At 33.7% G+C, this 17,410-nt stretch overlaps 1 protein-coding gene across 1 annotated transcript in view; it reads right to left on the bottom strand.

The window, feature by feature from the left end:
- Positions 1-8,632, bottom strand: part of LOC148943446 (protein obstructor-E-like) — a 32,710-nt gene extending 24,078 nt beyond the window's left edge. Inside the window, exons 1-2 of the mRNA XM_089101139.1 lie at positions 8,579-8,632; positions 529-718 (exon numbers count right to left, since the gene is read on the bottom strand). Coding sequence (XP_088957265.1) covers positions 529-718; positions 8,579-8,632 — 244 coding nt within the window. The remainder of the gene's footprint in view (positions 1-528; positions 719-8,578) is intronic.
- Between the last annotated feature and the right edge of the window lie 8,778 nt (positions 8,633-17,410).

Below are 17,410 nucleotides of genomic sequence, written 5' to 3'. Positions count from 1 at the left end.
CCCCTGCCCTATAATAAATTACGCCCTTGATTGGTAAGGGTGGAGGGGGAGGTATTTGGTGATTTTAAAGCAAAAACGTGTTTTGATTTAGGGATCCCTATCCCTCTTTCCAGTAGAGCACTTCGATTGTGCGATTTCATGTATGGGTAAAGAATAATTTACCCTATTCCAGTTTAGCGTCGCCATATGGATTGATTTCAGTTAGTTCCCCTTTTCTCTCCATCGTCACTTGTTAAAGAATTATTTTATTGAATTTACCTTAATATATACTAAACTAATTTATTAATCAATCAATAGAAGACAAATTTGAATCGTAAAAATATAACAATGAATTAAACAATAAAACTAAAACGTAAGAGTAGTCAACAAGTTTTTTGAATTTCAAGTTTAAAATCCAACAGCAATTTTCTTCATCAGCAGCCCAAATTGCTGGAGAAATTCTCTAGTATTTCTTTATAGCATTTTTTCGTTAGAACACGGAAACAGGATTGTTGACTATTATTAATTTGAAATTGGGGCTGAAATTACCTAGCCTAAAAGACTTTGCAGCAGTACTAGCACGTCCAGTCCACTGCTCTAGCAGACTGGAACTGATTTCTAACTTTAGCCTGTTTTCAGCTTCGCGTCGATGTCGACCTTGCAGCTTTTCTCTAGTTGCACATATCAGATGAAAAGTTAACCAGCAAACGTCTTTCATCATCCTGCTCTGATCAGCGGTCTAAAAACAACGATGAGCATATAATCAAAGTTCTCTCATCATTGTTCTATGTGGCAGAAAAATGGCGTCCTTCACACGTTTTGCTAACATCAGTGAGCTGTAAGGTCTTAGAAGAAAGATGAATTAAAGAACGGAAATCTTTGCAGAAAAATGTGATATATTACGTCTTAGAGGTAGCGTGCTTTGGCCCTACATGGGCCAATAGAGGCAGCGTGCTATATGCTATATATATAAATTCTATATCGGCATCCTTTGTCGGATATGCTGGATAAAATTGACAAAAGCTAAGTGTCAGAGTGAATAATTTTTTTATCAACATCTTTTGTCAAATACACCAAATATAATAGACAAAATTGAAGGTAAAGAAGTAAAATGTAAAGAAGTGCAAAAGAACGCCCCTGAATACTATTAATTTCCTATGAATATAAGCCTCCTCTTTTCAAGTATATTATTTATTATTTAGGCAGTATCGAAGAAACTTCTGTCACTTTATCAAAATAAATGGAAAGAGATGATAGACAAATCAAAAGGGTGAGTTTCAAATTTCAAGTGCGTGATAAAAGATATCGTATCTATCTGTTCCGTATAACACGCATTTGTTCTGCTCCAGGGCTCGTAAGACAGGGCGAAGGGTGTAGATTTTTATTTAAACAATAAATAAGAAAGTGTCAGAAAGGAAAATGCCAAGCAAAGAAAATGAGGTAAGATTGAAAATTTATCTAGTTTCAGTCGAAGGTAGCAAGGAGAAAATAAAACTAAGCTAAAAAAGTATAATATGAATTAAAAATCCGAAAAAACAAAAAAAGTCTGAATTGTTAGAGAACTTCAAGGTATATTTTCCGACTAACTCAATAATAGGATAGCTAAGAAATAGACAAACTCTTAGAATCACAATTTCCTTCTGAATAAAAAAAAAACAACATTCATTCATGTTGGAAATGAACTTTACCCCCACTCCACCCATAATGTGCAAAATTATAGCACGCACACTGAATTCTCTGTAATTCGCTCTTTTGCTCAAATTGATTTAACAGTTTGTGAAAATAACAAAAAACTCAATGCAGGTATGCAAATCAAGGCGCATATTTGCAAATATAGAGGGGAGGGGAGTAAAGTAGATTTCCAACGGAAATCAGTGCTACATTTGGGTTAAGGGTGAAATTGTGATTCGAAAGGCAGGGCCAGATAAAGGATGATTGGGCCAGTCGGGACCCGTTTTTGAAAGGGTCCGATCAACTCATTAGTGAGTTAATCAGCTAATTTAACAGTCTTACTCTAGCAACCTGCATCTGCTGTTCAGCCTTGGCTAATTTTCAGCTTCTCGTGAATATGGGCAGTGCAACCTTTCGCTAGTTACACAAATCAGATAGAAAGCTAAGCTGTCTTCACAAGCCATCCCGCGAATGGTGACCTCAAAAAAACTAGTAGCCGTAACATATCGAAGAAAGTGCCTCCACATAAATTACACTAACAGTTTATAAATATGAACACTGTATATAAATATATTAGTTATGTCGAAGAAACTTGTCACTTTAACAAAAGAAATGTAAACTTACGAAACGATAGACAAATCACTAAGGATGACAGTTTCAAATACATGATAAAATGTGTATGTGTTCTGTATAAAACTTATGTTCTACACTGACAGAATACTCTTTTTTGGTAAGCGGTATAGTGAGGGAAATACAAATTACAAATTCTTTGCAGATATTCATACAAAATTATCACTAAAATTCCAGCAAAAAATTAAATTAGTTCTTGAAATTTTGTTTTATCTGACATTCTATCAAAGAATTGTTAAGGAAGTAAAGAAAGAGAAACTTAATTATTCCAAAACAGTCATTAGGGGTTACTTTTGAATGCAGAAACGGCATTTCAAAGTCGGTATATACAAATTTGAAATCCTTTTAAGAAGACATAAATAAAGTTTTGTTCAGGTGTTAATAACTCAATATTTTTACACAGATTCCAGATTCTTTAAAATATCTGAAAAAAAACATTTATGCTTAAGTATTCAGTGCTTACCGACCTAATTTTGAATACAAAAAAGTGACATTTCAAAAGTGATGATGCAAATTTTAATTTTCTTTTAAATTTAAGGAACTGTTAAAAAAAGTCAAACTTGGACCGTAAAGAGCAAGGGTTGAGGAAGGGGCAGCCTCACTCACAAGGAATAATTTCTGCTCGTTTTAAGCTTCAATGTCGCTCCTTCCTTTCAGTTGAAAATCTTAGTTTTTTTACTTAGTTTCTGACTGCTTTTCAACTCATGTTTGGAAATCACCTTCCCCCCTCTCTCCTTGTAAAATTTCCCTGTGAAGTTCTCCCCGGAAATTTTCCTTCTCATGAAAAATCTCCTATGGAAAATCTCCATTCCTCGCTCCCTGCAGGAAACCCTCTTTACCCCCAAAGAACTGTATATTTCCTAATAGCCAATACTTTATGTGAACAATGGGCAAATTCTGTTACCTAGATTTCTTTCCCCAGGGACTATAGTGGGGGGGGGGGGGAATCATGTCATCCCAAAAAGCGTAGTTATTTGACCTTTCAACAAAATTTTGATCGGACGTCTTTTGGAAAAAGGGGGTGGGAGTGGGATATTTGAAATCCATCTCTTTGGCTACTTAAAAAGGGCACTAGAATATTTCATTTGCATTCAAATGAGCTCTCTCCCGATCTTTAAGGACCATTGGTTCGATATTTTCGTAGATAGGAGCTTCAAACATCCACAGTAGGGTTCTCGGATATGTTGACTTTTCTGATTGCATGACTGTCTCCCCCCTTTTTTTCGAAAATCAGACAAGTTTTCTCAGGCTCGTAGCTTTTGATGGGTAGCATTAAACCTAGTGAAATTTATATATTTGGTATCACAATTAAAAACTTATTCTTTTGTTGTGTCTCGTGCTGCCAAAATTCTGTTTTTTTTAGAGATACGGTTACTATTGGGCCGAGTTACTCCTTACTAATATTTCGTTACCTCGAACTGTTTGATTATTCATTTCTTTTTTCCCCTGGCTAATCTGTATATAAGGGGTGGTCATAGGAAGGGACAAATCTGATTGAGAATTGAAAGTTTTAGTACCCTAAACCTGAAAGTTTAGCACTTTGAGGGCAACTGGAACCCAATTGGAACCCAAAGCCCCTCGGACAAGAGCCGCAAATAGTGCAAATTCCTAATTGATTATACACCGATTTATACTGGAAAAAGGGGGCTTATTTGATGCTGGGTATGTGACTGACTTTAAACTTTCAGGGATCACTCCGTGGACCAAAAGGATCAACTATTTTGTTGCAAGGAAAAGGATGGAGCCAGGAAATCAGAAAATGGGGGGGGGGTCAAGAAAGAAATTTTGCTCCCTCTCAGTTTGAAAGTTACTGCCGTAAATCCTTGGGCCAAGAGGAACCCAAGGAAAACAAAAATCTGGGGCACGGCCCTCCTCCCGAAAAACGGGTCCAAAATAGGGCTAAAAACTGTTTTTCTCAGTTGCTTTGAAACTTAAATCCTTAAGTCCTTGCTCTATCGGGCCCTAACATGGTAGAAAAAATAGAAAAAAAATGTAAAATTTAACCCCCAAAACTGGCCCAGCAATGGGCTGGAAATGGGAACAAACGTTTTTTACCCGGTCTCTTTTCATGGACAGGTGTTCATACGAATTCTGGGGGGTGGTGGGAGGGGGGGGCTCATTGATTGAAAATTGAAGGCTGTATTTCCCTATTTAAGGGTCAAAAGAGATTTGAGGGCAACCAGCCTCCTTCTGTGTCCTTTTCTACTAACCATCTCCCTTTTAAGCCCCATGATTTTAGATCTAAATTTTGAGATAGTTATTTTGTTCAGAAATGTTATAAGGTCTAATAAGTAGGCCTACGGGGTCAATACAACTCCGACATCCCTGGAGACAATGATCCTTAATTGTGTATTAATTTAAAAACTTTTCCCACAAAATAAGTATTTCAAAGAAAAATAAAGAACTGTATTAAACAAAAATGAGCAAAAATAAAATCAAGTAATCTACCAAGCGTGAAACTACCACACATCAGCGTCGATAAATAAGTGAAACCCATAACGAACATATATTACAATTTATAACCAAGTCAAACTCAAAACGAGCAGAAATTAACACAAGTTTGGCGCAAAACCTTTATGCCCTCCCAAGGCCAGAACAAAATTTGCACTTTACTGAAAAAATATGAATGTTTTTACTTATATAACTTTAATAAATCAAATAATATTAAAATTTTGATTACTAGTAAATACCAGTATATGTATATTAAACTGACAATGCACATTCATTTGTATTTTTTCAGTAAAGTGCAAATTTTGTCCTGGCCGTGGGAAGGCATAGGGGTTTTGCGCCCAACTTATGTTATATTCTGCTCGTTTTGAGTTTGACTCAGTTAATTATTGTATTTTCTGATGGTTTTGGGTTTCATTTATTTATCGATGCTGATTTGTGGTAGTTTCACGCTTGGTAGATTATTTGATTTTATTTTTGCTCATTTTTTGTTTAATAGAGTTCTTTACTTTTCTTTGAAAAACGTATTTTGTGGATAAACTTTTTTAAATTAATTTCTGTTCGTTTTATATTGACATAGTCTATCTGACATATTTTTTTTTCATCTGGAAATCAACTACGCTGAACAAAATGGCTATCTCAAAATTTTTATTGGATGTGTTCGGGGGAATGATTGGCTTGGGGGGGGGGGAGCTAGTTTCCCTCAAATCGCTTTCAACTATTAAAAAGGGCACTAGTCCTTTGAATTTCCAATCGAATGAGCTTTTTTTGAAGTTTCTACGACAACGCCTTCTTTAAAAACCTTATATGACCCCAGGGCATAACTTAAAACCCTTGCCCTGAGGGCTGAGTGTCCCCCTCAAAAATATATTTTCTATCTGGCAATCAACTAGGCAGAACAAAATAGCTATCTCAAAATTTTGATTGGATGTGTTTGGAGAAATGATGGGCGTGGAGGGGGGGGGGGGGCTAGTTGTCCTCCAATCACTTTCGACTATTAAAAAGGGCACTAGCCTTTTAAATTTCAAATCGAATGAGCCTTTTTTGAAGTTTCTACGACAACGCCTTCTATAAAAACCTTATATGCCCCCAGGGCATAACTTAAAACCCTTGCCATGATGGCTGTGGGGGAGATTCCTCCTCAAAAACATATTTTCTATCTGGAAATCAACTACGCTGAACAAAATGGCTATCTCAAAATTTTTATTGGATGTGTTTGGGGGAATGATGGGCATGGGGGGGAAGCTTGTTGCCCCCCAATCACTTTCGACTATTAATAAGGGTACTAGCCCTTCGAATTTCCAATTGAATGAGCCTGTTTTGAAGTTTTTATGACAACACCTTCTATAAAAACCTTATATGCCCCCGGGTGTAACTTAAAACCCTTGCCCTGAGGGTTGTGGGGGAGTGTCCTCCTCAAAAACATATTTTCTATTTGGAAATCAACTACGCTGAGCAAAATGGCTATCTCAAAATTTTGATTGGATGTTTTCTGGGGAATGATGGGCGTGGTGGTGGGGGGGTTAGTTGCCCTTCAATCACTTTTGACTATTAAAAAGGCCCTAGAACTCTCAATTTCCAATCGAATGAGCCCCTTTTGAAGTTTCTACGACGACCACTTCCATATGAAGCGCCTAGCTCTAAAGGAAAAAAAAAATAATAAATAGTACATTGTGCCAATATCGTTCTTATATGCCCTCAGGGCATAACTCAAAACCCTTGCCCCGAGGGTTGTGGGGGAGCTTCCTCTTCAAAAACATATTTTCTATCTGGAAATCAACTACGCTGAACAAAATGACTATCTCAAAATTTTGATTGGATGTGTTTGGGGAAATGATGGGCGTGGGGGGAATAGTTGCCCTCGAATCACTTTCGACTATTATATAGGGCACTAGCCCTTTGAATTTCCAATCGAATGAGTCTTTTTTGAAGTTTCTACGACAACGCCTTCTATAAAAACCTTATATGCCCCCAGGGAATAACTGAAAACCCTTGCCCTGAGGGTAGTGGGGTAGTGTCCTCCTCAAGAACATTTTTTCCATTTGGAAATCAACGACGCTGAACAAAATGGCTATCTCAAAATTTTGATTGGATGTGTTTGGGGGAATAATGGGCGTAGGGGGGGGGGAGCTAGTTGCCCTCCAATCACTTTTGACTATTAAAAAGGACACTAGCCCTTTGAATTTCCAATCGAATGAGCCTTTTTTGAAGTTTCTAGGACAACGTCTTTTATTAAAACCTTATATACCCCCAGGGCATAACTTAAAACCCTTTCCCTTAGGGTTATGGGGGAGTGTCCTTCTCAAAAACATATTTTCTATCTGGAAATCAACTACGCTGAATAAAATGGTTATCTCAAAATTTTGATTGGATGTGTTCTGGGGAATGATGGGCGTGGGGGGGGGCTAGTTGCCCTCCAATCACTTTGGACTATTAAAAAAGGACATTAGAACTCTCAATTTCCAATCGAATGAGCCCCTGTTGAAGTTTCTACGACGACCACTTCCATATGAAGTGCCCAGCTCTAAGATTCTACGACAATGCCTTCTATAAAAAACTTATATGCCCAAAGGGTATAACTTAAAACCCTTGCCCGGAGGGTTGCGGGGGAGTGTCCTCCTCAAAACATATTTTCCATCTGAAAATCAACTACGCTGAACAAAATGCCTATCTCAAAATTTTAATTGGATGTGTTTGGGGAAATGATGGGCGTTGAGGGGGGGGGGGGCTAGTTGCCTTCCAATCACTTTTGACTATTAAAAAGGGTACTAGCCCTTTGAATTTCCAATCGAATAAGCCCTTTTTTTCTACGACAACGCCTTCTATAAAAACCTTATATGCCCCCCGGGCATAACTTAAAACCCTTGCCCTGAGGGTCGTGGGGGAGTGTCCTCCTCAAAAACGAATTTTCTATCTGGAAATCAACTACGCTGAACAAAATGACTATTTCAAAATTTTGATTGGATGCGTTCTGGGGAATGATGGGCGTGGGGGGGGGGGCTAGTTGCCCTCCAATTACTTTCAACTATTAAAAAGTGCACTAGAACTCTCGATTTCCAATCGAAAGAGCCCCTTTTGAAGTTTCTACGACGACCACTTCCATATGAAGTGCCCAGCTCTAAAGGAAAAAAATAGTACATTGTGCCAACATCGTTCTTATATGCCCTCAGGGCATAACTTAAAACCCTTGCCCCAAGGGCTGTGGGGGAGTGTCCTCCTCAAAAACATATTTTCTGTCTGGAAATCCCCTACGCTGAACAAAATGGCTATCTCAAAATTTTGATGGGATGCGTTTGGGGAATGTATGGGAGTGGGGGGGGGCTAGCATCCCTTCAATCACTTTCGACTATTAAAAAAGGCACTAGCCACTCCAATTTTCAATCGAATGAGCCCTTTTTGAAGTTTCTACGACAACTCCTTCGATACGAAATGCCTGTCGAAGAAAGAAGAAGAAGAAAAAAAACACATTGTGGCCACATCGTTCTTTGCTTAGGCAGCGCTAGCGCGCTGCCTATGAAAATAGCCGATTTTTATAAATAATTTTAAATAGAAAAGCTCATATGGATCCTTCAATCGACCAACATACCCAAGGTTTTGCAATGGTGGAAATAAATTGGGTACCTAAGTAAATCAAAAGACAAATATGGGCCCTGAAGAGCTGAAAATCTGCAGTATCTCTGAAATAGTTCTGGGAATCAAATTGAAGCCTTCCGGCCGGCTACTGTTTGTAGTGGGGTCTAAAGGGATTTTTCTCAAAAAATCCGAGTGTATCTCATTTTTGTTACTTAGTGAGGGGGGGGGTATAAAAATGTACTATGAGTATCCAGGTTATCAAAGTAGCCTAACATACCTGCAACGTTTCTGCAACGACTTGGGGTACGAAGGTGTAACTTTCAGATACCATTGGTTAGGGACGAAAGGGAAGAGAGGAAGAGAGTGAGAGTGAGTCAAGGGGGGCTTAAAATCTTCTTTTGGGGGGAGGAAAATAGGTTTAACATTTTTTTGGTCTGTGATTCATCGAAACCCTTTTGCATATAAGCTCATGTGGGGCTTAAAATCTATGTATAGCTAAGCAGCAATCAGGGCAAATCTCCAGGATTTTTATTGTTGGGGGGCAAGAGGGGTCCATATCCGAATAGTCAAGGGGCATGGGGTATATAATAATTTTTAACCACATTTTTGGGAGCAAGCTCCCCCCTTTTCCCCCTCCCCAAAAGACGCCCCCAGTAGCAAGGTAAATTAGAATACAACATATGATGTTAGATTATCAAGATGGTGGAACTACAATGTCTCAGGAACAGCGCTGGGTATAGAGTTGAAACTTTCGAGAATTTCTGTAAGTTAAAACAGTAGAGATGCTCGTCTGGATTTGCGTACGCCCCCGTACCAAACAGGTGTCTGGTAGGTCTAATCTGGTTTGGTAGGTACAATCTGGTTAGGTGGGTATAATCACATTGCCTATTCAAAGGTAGTGTGCAATTGAAACTGTCAATTATTTTATTCTAGTTTTTCTAAACCAGTATTGTCTATAACTTAATTTACGTAGGTTAAACTTCCGATGGTTAAGAAAGCGTAACGGGTAATTAAAGTATGGGGAATGGGATGCTATAATTAGAATGGTTTTAAGTTGAAAATTGTGACGTAAAAATAACTCAGTTATTTGCTTGCGTGTATATGAATTCCCATGTTATTTTCTTGCCTGTATTTTGTGTTAAATAAGTAGTTTTTGTATCTGTTAAAAGAGCTTTAAGGGGTTCGAGAGACTCAGTTGCCTGATTCCGTGTGGTTTTTCTTTACTTAGTGTTCATTAAAAACGAATTTTTTTTTTAAATAAGTAGTTCTTGTATCTTTTAAAATAGCATTACGGGGTTTCAGAGACTCTGTTGCTTGATTTTGTGTGGTTTTTCTTTACTTGATAACCATTAAAAACGAAATTTTTTGTGTTAAATAAGTAGTTATTTTATCTGTTAAAATATCTTTCAGGGATTTCAGAGACTATGTCGCCTGATTCCGTGTGGTTTTTTTTAACTTAGTTATTATTAAAAACGAAATTTTTTTTTTAAATAAGTATTTATTCTATCTTTTAAAAGATATTTAAGGAGTTTGAGAGACTCTGTTGCCTGATTCAGTGTGGTTTTTATTTAATTGATACCCATTAAAAAAAAAATTTATTATTTGTTTTAAGTAAAAAATTATTATAAATTTTAAAATAGCTTTACGGGATTTGAGAGACTCTGGAATTTAGTAGTTTTTCAGTAAGGACACTCTATATCCTGAAAGACTTTAATTCAATCTTTTTTAAATCTTCAAAATTCTACTACTTTATTTACTTTTTTCTTTTTGTAAATAAATTAAAATGTCAAAATATGATTACAGTTCTAACAATTGCGCTCTGTGATTGGTCATAGACACGATGTGACTTTCCCACTGGTATTCTATAACTGGTTATTGACACAACCTAATCTATTGCATGTATTAAATCAGTATTTTTTACGCAGTGGAACGATAAACACCTAAGTGATATCTATAAAAAAAAGTGCAGCTGGAACATTTTAATAAAGTGTTACTACACAAAGATGAATTAGTAGCACTGACTTACAAACAAATAACACATTCAAACATTGAAACACGTACCGCTGATAGCACCCATGGAAATTTCTACATGCCACTTCATGACAATGAGGACTTAAATTTATTTCTACTACCGACACAATTACACTCTTATAGTGGTGGTTATGCGAGAGTGAGATCTCCAGAGATGATTGCACTCAAAGAGAATGCTAACATAAAAATAATCATTGATGATAGAGGACAACTCCTTGGTACTGTTGCAGGTTACAGATTACCTACTGATACATCCAATGGTCACCTTTCGGGTATTAGCATTCAACGAAAGATCAATAAAAGAAAGGCCTACTCTTCTACTAATATCGTAAACCATATTTTGTCTGCGTGCCGAAACTGTTACCTGTGTAAAAATAATGTGATAATAGACAGTGAAATGTCCAGATAAATAAAAGGGCATTGTCAGAAAATATCATTATGGAATATAAAGATGAATCGATGAAAAACAAAGCACCAGCTAACGTTACTGCCATTGATCAAACAGTCATTGAAACAAATAATACCAAAGACGAAAAGCATATTGAGCCTTTTAATGACACAACATTTAAAATTGTGTATTACTAAAAATTGAATAACGATTATTATACTGATTAAGAAATAAGAAAAGACAATAGCCTCAATATCAAGAGAGAACAGGGTTAACTATTTTTTGGAACAGATTCAAAATGTCCAAAGTTAATCATTGACATTAATAGTGTATCATAATATATTTTTTGTATTAATATTCTACATAGCATTATTTCATTAATAATATATTATGCATTACATTGTTATGTTTTCATTATTTTTAGAGTAAGCTAGCATATCAAACGTTTAGAATGTCTAATAAAACGTCGGAGATGTAAGAAAAGGAATTTGCATACATCTATTGTCAGACACATGGGATAACATTGACAAAATCTTGGTATCAGAATGAATAAATTATTTATCAACATCCGTTAATGGATATGTCATTATTAAAAAATTGTAAGTAAGTAAGTAAGTAACAAACTCTTTCTTGAATTCACCTCTTTGTTACACAATACAGAAATTTAATTAAGGAAATTATGAAAAAAAAATTGTAAGTAAGTAACAAACTCTTTATTGTTTTCACGTCTTAGATACACGATGTAGAAATTTCATTCAAGAAATTATGAAAAAATTCTCAGTAAGTAAAAATTTGTTTTTTGAAGCCTTCTCTAATGTACACAATACGCAAACTTCATACAAGAAATTATGAAAATATCTGTAAGTAAGTAATAAACTCTTTATTGATTTCACCTCTTGGATACACAACACAGGAACTTCATTCAAGGAAATATGAAAAAATAGCAAGTAAGTAAAATACTCTTTATTGTTTTCACTTCTTGGATATACAATACGAAAGTTTCTTTCAATAAATTATTAAAAAATTGCAAGCTAGTAACAAACTCTTTCCTGAAGTCACCTCTTGGATACACAATGTAGAAACTTCATTTAAGAAACTATGAAAAAATTGTAAGTAAGTAAGTAACAAATTCTTTCTTGAATTCCCCTCCTGGATAAATAAAAAAAGACATTTCATTCAAGAAATTATTACGAAATTCTAATTAAGCAACAAACTCTTTCTTGAAGTTACCTCATGGATACACAATGCAGAAATTTCATTTAAGAAATTATCAAAAATTGTAAGTAAGTAGCAAATTCTTTCAAAAATATGTTAATACGTTTAAGCAATAGATATCATTAAGCTTAACCCGTTTTTATTCTTTAGAATAGTTTTATTCATTTCATTAAATTATGAAGAAATTGTAAGTAAGTAACAATAGATTTCTTGAATTCGCTTCTTGGACACAATAAAGATATTTAATTCAATAAATAATAATAAAATTGCAATTAATTAATAAAGTATTTATTGTTTTCAAATATTGGATACAAAATACTGAAATTTCATTAAAGAAATTATGAAGGAATTGTAAGTAAGTAGCAAATTCATGTAACCTCATGGATACACAATGCAGAAATTTCATTTAAGAAATTATCAAAAATTGTAAGTAAGTAGCAAATTATTTCTTGAATTCGCCTCCTGTGTAAATAAAAAAGACAGTTAATTAATGAAATTAGGAAAAAATTGTAAGTAAGTAGCAAATTCTTTCTTGAATTCACCTGCTGGATAAACAAAAAGACATTTCGTTCAAGAAATTATGAAAAAATTCCAAGTAAGTAACAAACTCTTTATTGTTTTCATGACTTAGGTATACGTTGTAGAAATTTAATTCAATAAATTAGGAAAAAATTCTTTTTAAGTCGCAATTTATTTCTCGAATTCAACTCTTGGATAAAAAATACGAATACTTCATTAAGAAATTATGAAAAAATTGTAGACAAGTAGCAAAATCTTTCATGAAGTCATCTCTTGGATAAACACTGCAGAAACTTCATTTAAGAAACTAAGAAAAAATTGTAAGTAAGTAACAAATTCTTTCTTGAAGTCACATCATGGATACACAATACAGAAATTTCATTAAAGAAATTATGAAAAAATTGTAAGTAAGTAGCAGATTCTTTCTTGAATTCACCTGCCGGATAAACAAAGACATTTTGTTCAAGAAATTATTACAAAATTCTAAGTAACAAACTCATAATTGTTTTCACGACTTAGATATACGATGTAGAAATTTAATTCAAGAAATTATGAAGAAATTCTCAGTAAGTAACAATTTCTTTCTTGAAGTCAACTCTTGGATAAACAATACGGAAATTTCATTTAAGAAATTATGAAAATGTTTGTAAGTAAGTAACAAACTCTTTTTGTTTTCACCTCTTGGATATACAGTACAGATACTTCATTCAAAAAATTATGAAAAAATCGCAAGTAAGTAGCTTTTTTTTTCTCTTTATGACAAACAATTTTCACTTACCTACAATATATAGAAATTTAATTCAAGAAGTTATGAAAAAATTCTCAGTCAGTAATAATTTCTTTCTTGAAGTCAACTCTTGAATACACAATACGGAAATTTCATTCAAGAATTTCATGACTTAGATACACGATGTATAAATTTGATTCAAGAAATTAAAAAAAATTCTCAGTAAGTAACAATTTCTTTCTTGAAGTCAACTCTTGGATACACAATACGGAAATTTCATTTAAGAAATTATGAAAAAATTGTAAGCAAGTAACAAACTCTTTCCTGAAGTCACCTCTTGGATACACAATGCAGAAACTTCATTTCACCTGCTGGATAAACAAAAAGACATTTCGTTCAAGAAATTATGACACAATTCTAAGTAAGTAACAAACTCTTAATTGTTTTCACGACTTAGATATACGATGTAGAAATTTAATTCAAGAAATTATGAAGAAATTCTCAGTAAGTAACAAACTCTTTTTTTTGATTTCACCTCTTGGATATACAGTACAGATACTTCATTCAAGAAACTATTAAAAAATCGCAAATAAGTAACTTTTTTTTTTATCTTTATCACAAACAATTTTCACTTAGCTACACGATGTAGAAATTTAATTCAAGAAATTATGAAAAAATTCTCAGTAAGTAACAATTTCTTTCGTGAAGTCAACTCTTGGATACACAATACGGAAATTTCATTCAAGAAATTATGAAAATATTTGTAAGTAAGTAACAAGCTATTGATTTCACCTCTTGAATATACAGTACAGATACTTCATTCATGAAACGTGATTAAACACGTTTTGAAACTACATGCTATTTGCTTGCCTTTCCTTGGCACCTTTCCAAATGAGCGGGGATTCCCCACCGGTTCCTACACATTGCAAAAAAGTGAGCAGTACGAAAACTCCACGTTTTCTACCAGACTGGTTTTTTTAGCTAAATCTTTGGAAACAGCCCAGCCTTTATATCTGACCGTTTAAGTTTTGATGTTAGTGTTGTCAGTCAAAAGCTATGACCTTGAGAAAAGAGCTTGAGAAAATTGCCTGATTATAGAAAAATGAGGGAAACATCCTCCAAAAGTCGACAGGAATGCCCCCCTCCAGCGCTTTCTCGGTTATGTTGAATAAAATATGCAAAGTCGACATAGCTTTATTTCATTTTTTTAGGTTAATTTAGACGAGGTTACGTGCACGCACGTAACCTCGTCTAAATTAACCTTAAAAAAATGAAATAAAGCTATGTCGACTTAGCATATTTTATTCAACATAACCGAGAAGCGCTGGAGGGGGGCATTCCTGTCGACTTTGGAGGATGTTTCTCCCATTTTTCGATAATCAGGCAATTTTCTCAAGCTCTTTTCTCAAGGTCATAGCTTTGACTGACAACACTAACATCAAAACTTAAACGGTCAGAAATAGAGGCTGGGCTGTTTCCAAAGATTTAGCTAAAAACCAGTCTGGTTGAAAACGTGGAGTTTTCGTACTGCTCACTTTTCGCAATGTGTAGGAACCGGTGGAAATCCCCGCTCATTTGGAAAGGTGCCAAGGAAAGGCAAGCAAATAGCATGTAGTTTCAAAACGTGTTTAATCACGTTTCTTGAATGAAGTATCTGTACTGTATATTCAAGAGGTGAAATCAATAGCTTGTTACTTACTTACAAATATTTTCATAATTTCTTGAATGAAATTTCCGTATTTTGTATCCAAGAGTTGACTTCAAGAAAGAAATTGTTACTTACTGAGAATTTTTTCATAATTTCTTGAATTAAATTTCTACATCGTGTAGCTAAGTGGAAATTGTTTTCGATAAAGAGAAAAAAAAAGTTACTTACTTGCAATTTTTTTCATAATTTTTTGAATTAAGTATCTGTACTGTACATTCAAGAGGTGAAATAAAAAAAGAGTTTGTTACTTACTGAGAATTTCATCATAATTTCTTGAATTAAATTTCTGCATCGTATATCTAAGTCGTGAGAACAATTAAGAGGTGGTTACTTACTTAGAATTTTGTCATAATTTCTTGAACGAAATGTCTTTTTGTTTATCCAGCAGGTGAAATGAAGTTTCTGCATTGTGTATCCAAGAGGTGACTTCAGGAAAGAGTTTGTTACTTGCTTACAATTTTTTCATAATTTCTTGAATGAAATTTCCGTATTGTGTATCCAAGAGTTGACTTCAAGAAGAAATTGTTACTTACTGAGAATTTTTTTTAATTTCTTGAATCAAATTTCTACATCGTGTATCTAAGTCATGAAATTCTTGAATGAAATTTCCGTATTGTGTATCCAAGAGTTGACTTCAAGGAAGAAATTGTTACTGACTTAGAATTTTTTCATAATTTTTTAAATCAAATTTTTATATTGGGTGGATTCTATAGATCAGATTTTTATAAAGAGAAAAAAAAGTGACTTTCGATCGGTTTTTTCATAATTTCTTTTAAGTGTTATCTGTACTGTATATCCCAGGTGAGAAAACAAAAAGAGTGTGTTACTTACTTACACTTATATTAATAAACTACTGAATTTAAGTACCCTGGTTTTTATAAACAAGATGACTTCAAGAAAGAAATTGTTACTTACTGAGAATTTTTTCATAATTTCTCGAATTAAATTTCTACATCGTATATCTAAGTCGTGAAAACAATTAAGAGTTTGTTACTTAGAATTTTGTAATAATTTCTTGAACAAAATGTCTTTGTTTATCCAGCAGGTGAGTTCAAGAAAGAATTTGCTACTTACTTACAATTTTTTCATAATTTCGTTAATGAAATTTCTGTATTGTGTATCCAAGAGGTGACTTCAAGAAAGAGTTTGTTACTTACTTAAAATTTTTTCATATTTTATTGAATGAATTTTATGAATTGTTTATACAAGAGGTGAATTCAGGATAGAGTTTTTTAATTTCTTATAATTTTTTCATAATTTATTAATGAAATTTTCATATTTTATATCCAAGAGTTGACTTCGAGAAAGAAATTGCTACTTAATGAAAATTTTTTCATAATTTCTTGAATTAAATTTCTAAAAAGTGTACGAAAGTCCTGAAAACAATAAAGTCTTTCAATTACTTAGAATTTTTCCATAGTTTCTTTAATGAAATGTCTTTCTTGTTTATCCAGCAGGTGAATTCAAGAAAGAATTTTCTACTTACTTACGATTTTTTCATAATTTCTTTAATGAACTGTCTTTTTATTTACCCAGGAGGCGAATTCAAGAAAGAATTTGCTACTTACTTACAATTTTGATAATTTCTTAAATGAAATTACTGCATTGTGTATCCATGAGGTAACATGAGTGTGTTACCTATTTACAAGTCCATCATAATTTATTGAATGAAATTTCAGTATTGTGTATAAACTAGGTGAAAACAATAAATAATTTATTACTTAATTGAGATTTTATTATGATTTCTTGAATTAAATATATGTATTGTGTCCAGTAAGCGAATTCAAGAAATCTATTGTTACTTACTTACAATTTCTTCATAATTTAATGAAATGAATAAAACTATTCTAAAGAATAAAGACAGGTTAAGCTTAATGATATCTATTGCTTAAACGTATTAACATATTTTTGAAAGAATTTGCTACTTACTTACAATTTTTTATAATTTCTTAAATGAAATTTCTGCATTGTGTATCCATGAGGTAACTTCAATAAAGAGTTTGTTGCTTAATTAGAGTTTCACCATAATTTCTTGAATGAGGTGTCTTTTTTTATTTATCCAAGAGGCAATTTCAAGAAAGAATTTGTTACTTACTTACTTACAATTTTCTCATAGTTTCTTAAATGAAGTTCCCACATTGTGTATCCAAGAGGTGACTTCAGGAAAGAGTTTGTTACTTGCATGCAATTTATTCATAATTTATTGAATGAAATTTCCGTATTGTATATCCAAGAAGTGAAAACAATAAAGAGTTTTTACTTACTTGCGATTTTTTCATAGTTTCTTGAATGAAGTATCTGTATTGTGTATCCAAGAGGTGAAATCAATAAAGATTTTGTTACTTACTTACAAATATTTTCATAATTTCTTGAATGAAATTTCCGTATTGTGTATCCAAGAGGGGACTTCAAGAAAGAAATTTTTACTTACTGAGAATTTCTTCATAATTTCTTGAATGAAATTTCTACATCGTGTATCTAAGACGTGAAAACAATAAAGAGTTTGTTACTTACTTACAAT

The sequence above is a fragment of the Artemia sp. Qi Xiang Cuo genome, chromosome 15 (genome assembly GCF_049724085.1).
Source record: "Artemia sp. Qi Xiang Cuo chromosome 15, ASM4972408v1, whole genome shotgun sequence".
NCBI classification, from domain to species: Eukaryota; Metazoa; Arthropoda; class Branchiopoda; order Anostraca; family Artemiidae; genus Artemia; species Artemia sp. Qi Xiang Cuo.
Note: the sequence above shows the minus strand (reverse complement) of the source record. Positions and strands in the feature narration are given on the sequence as shown.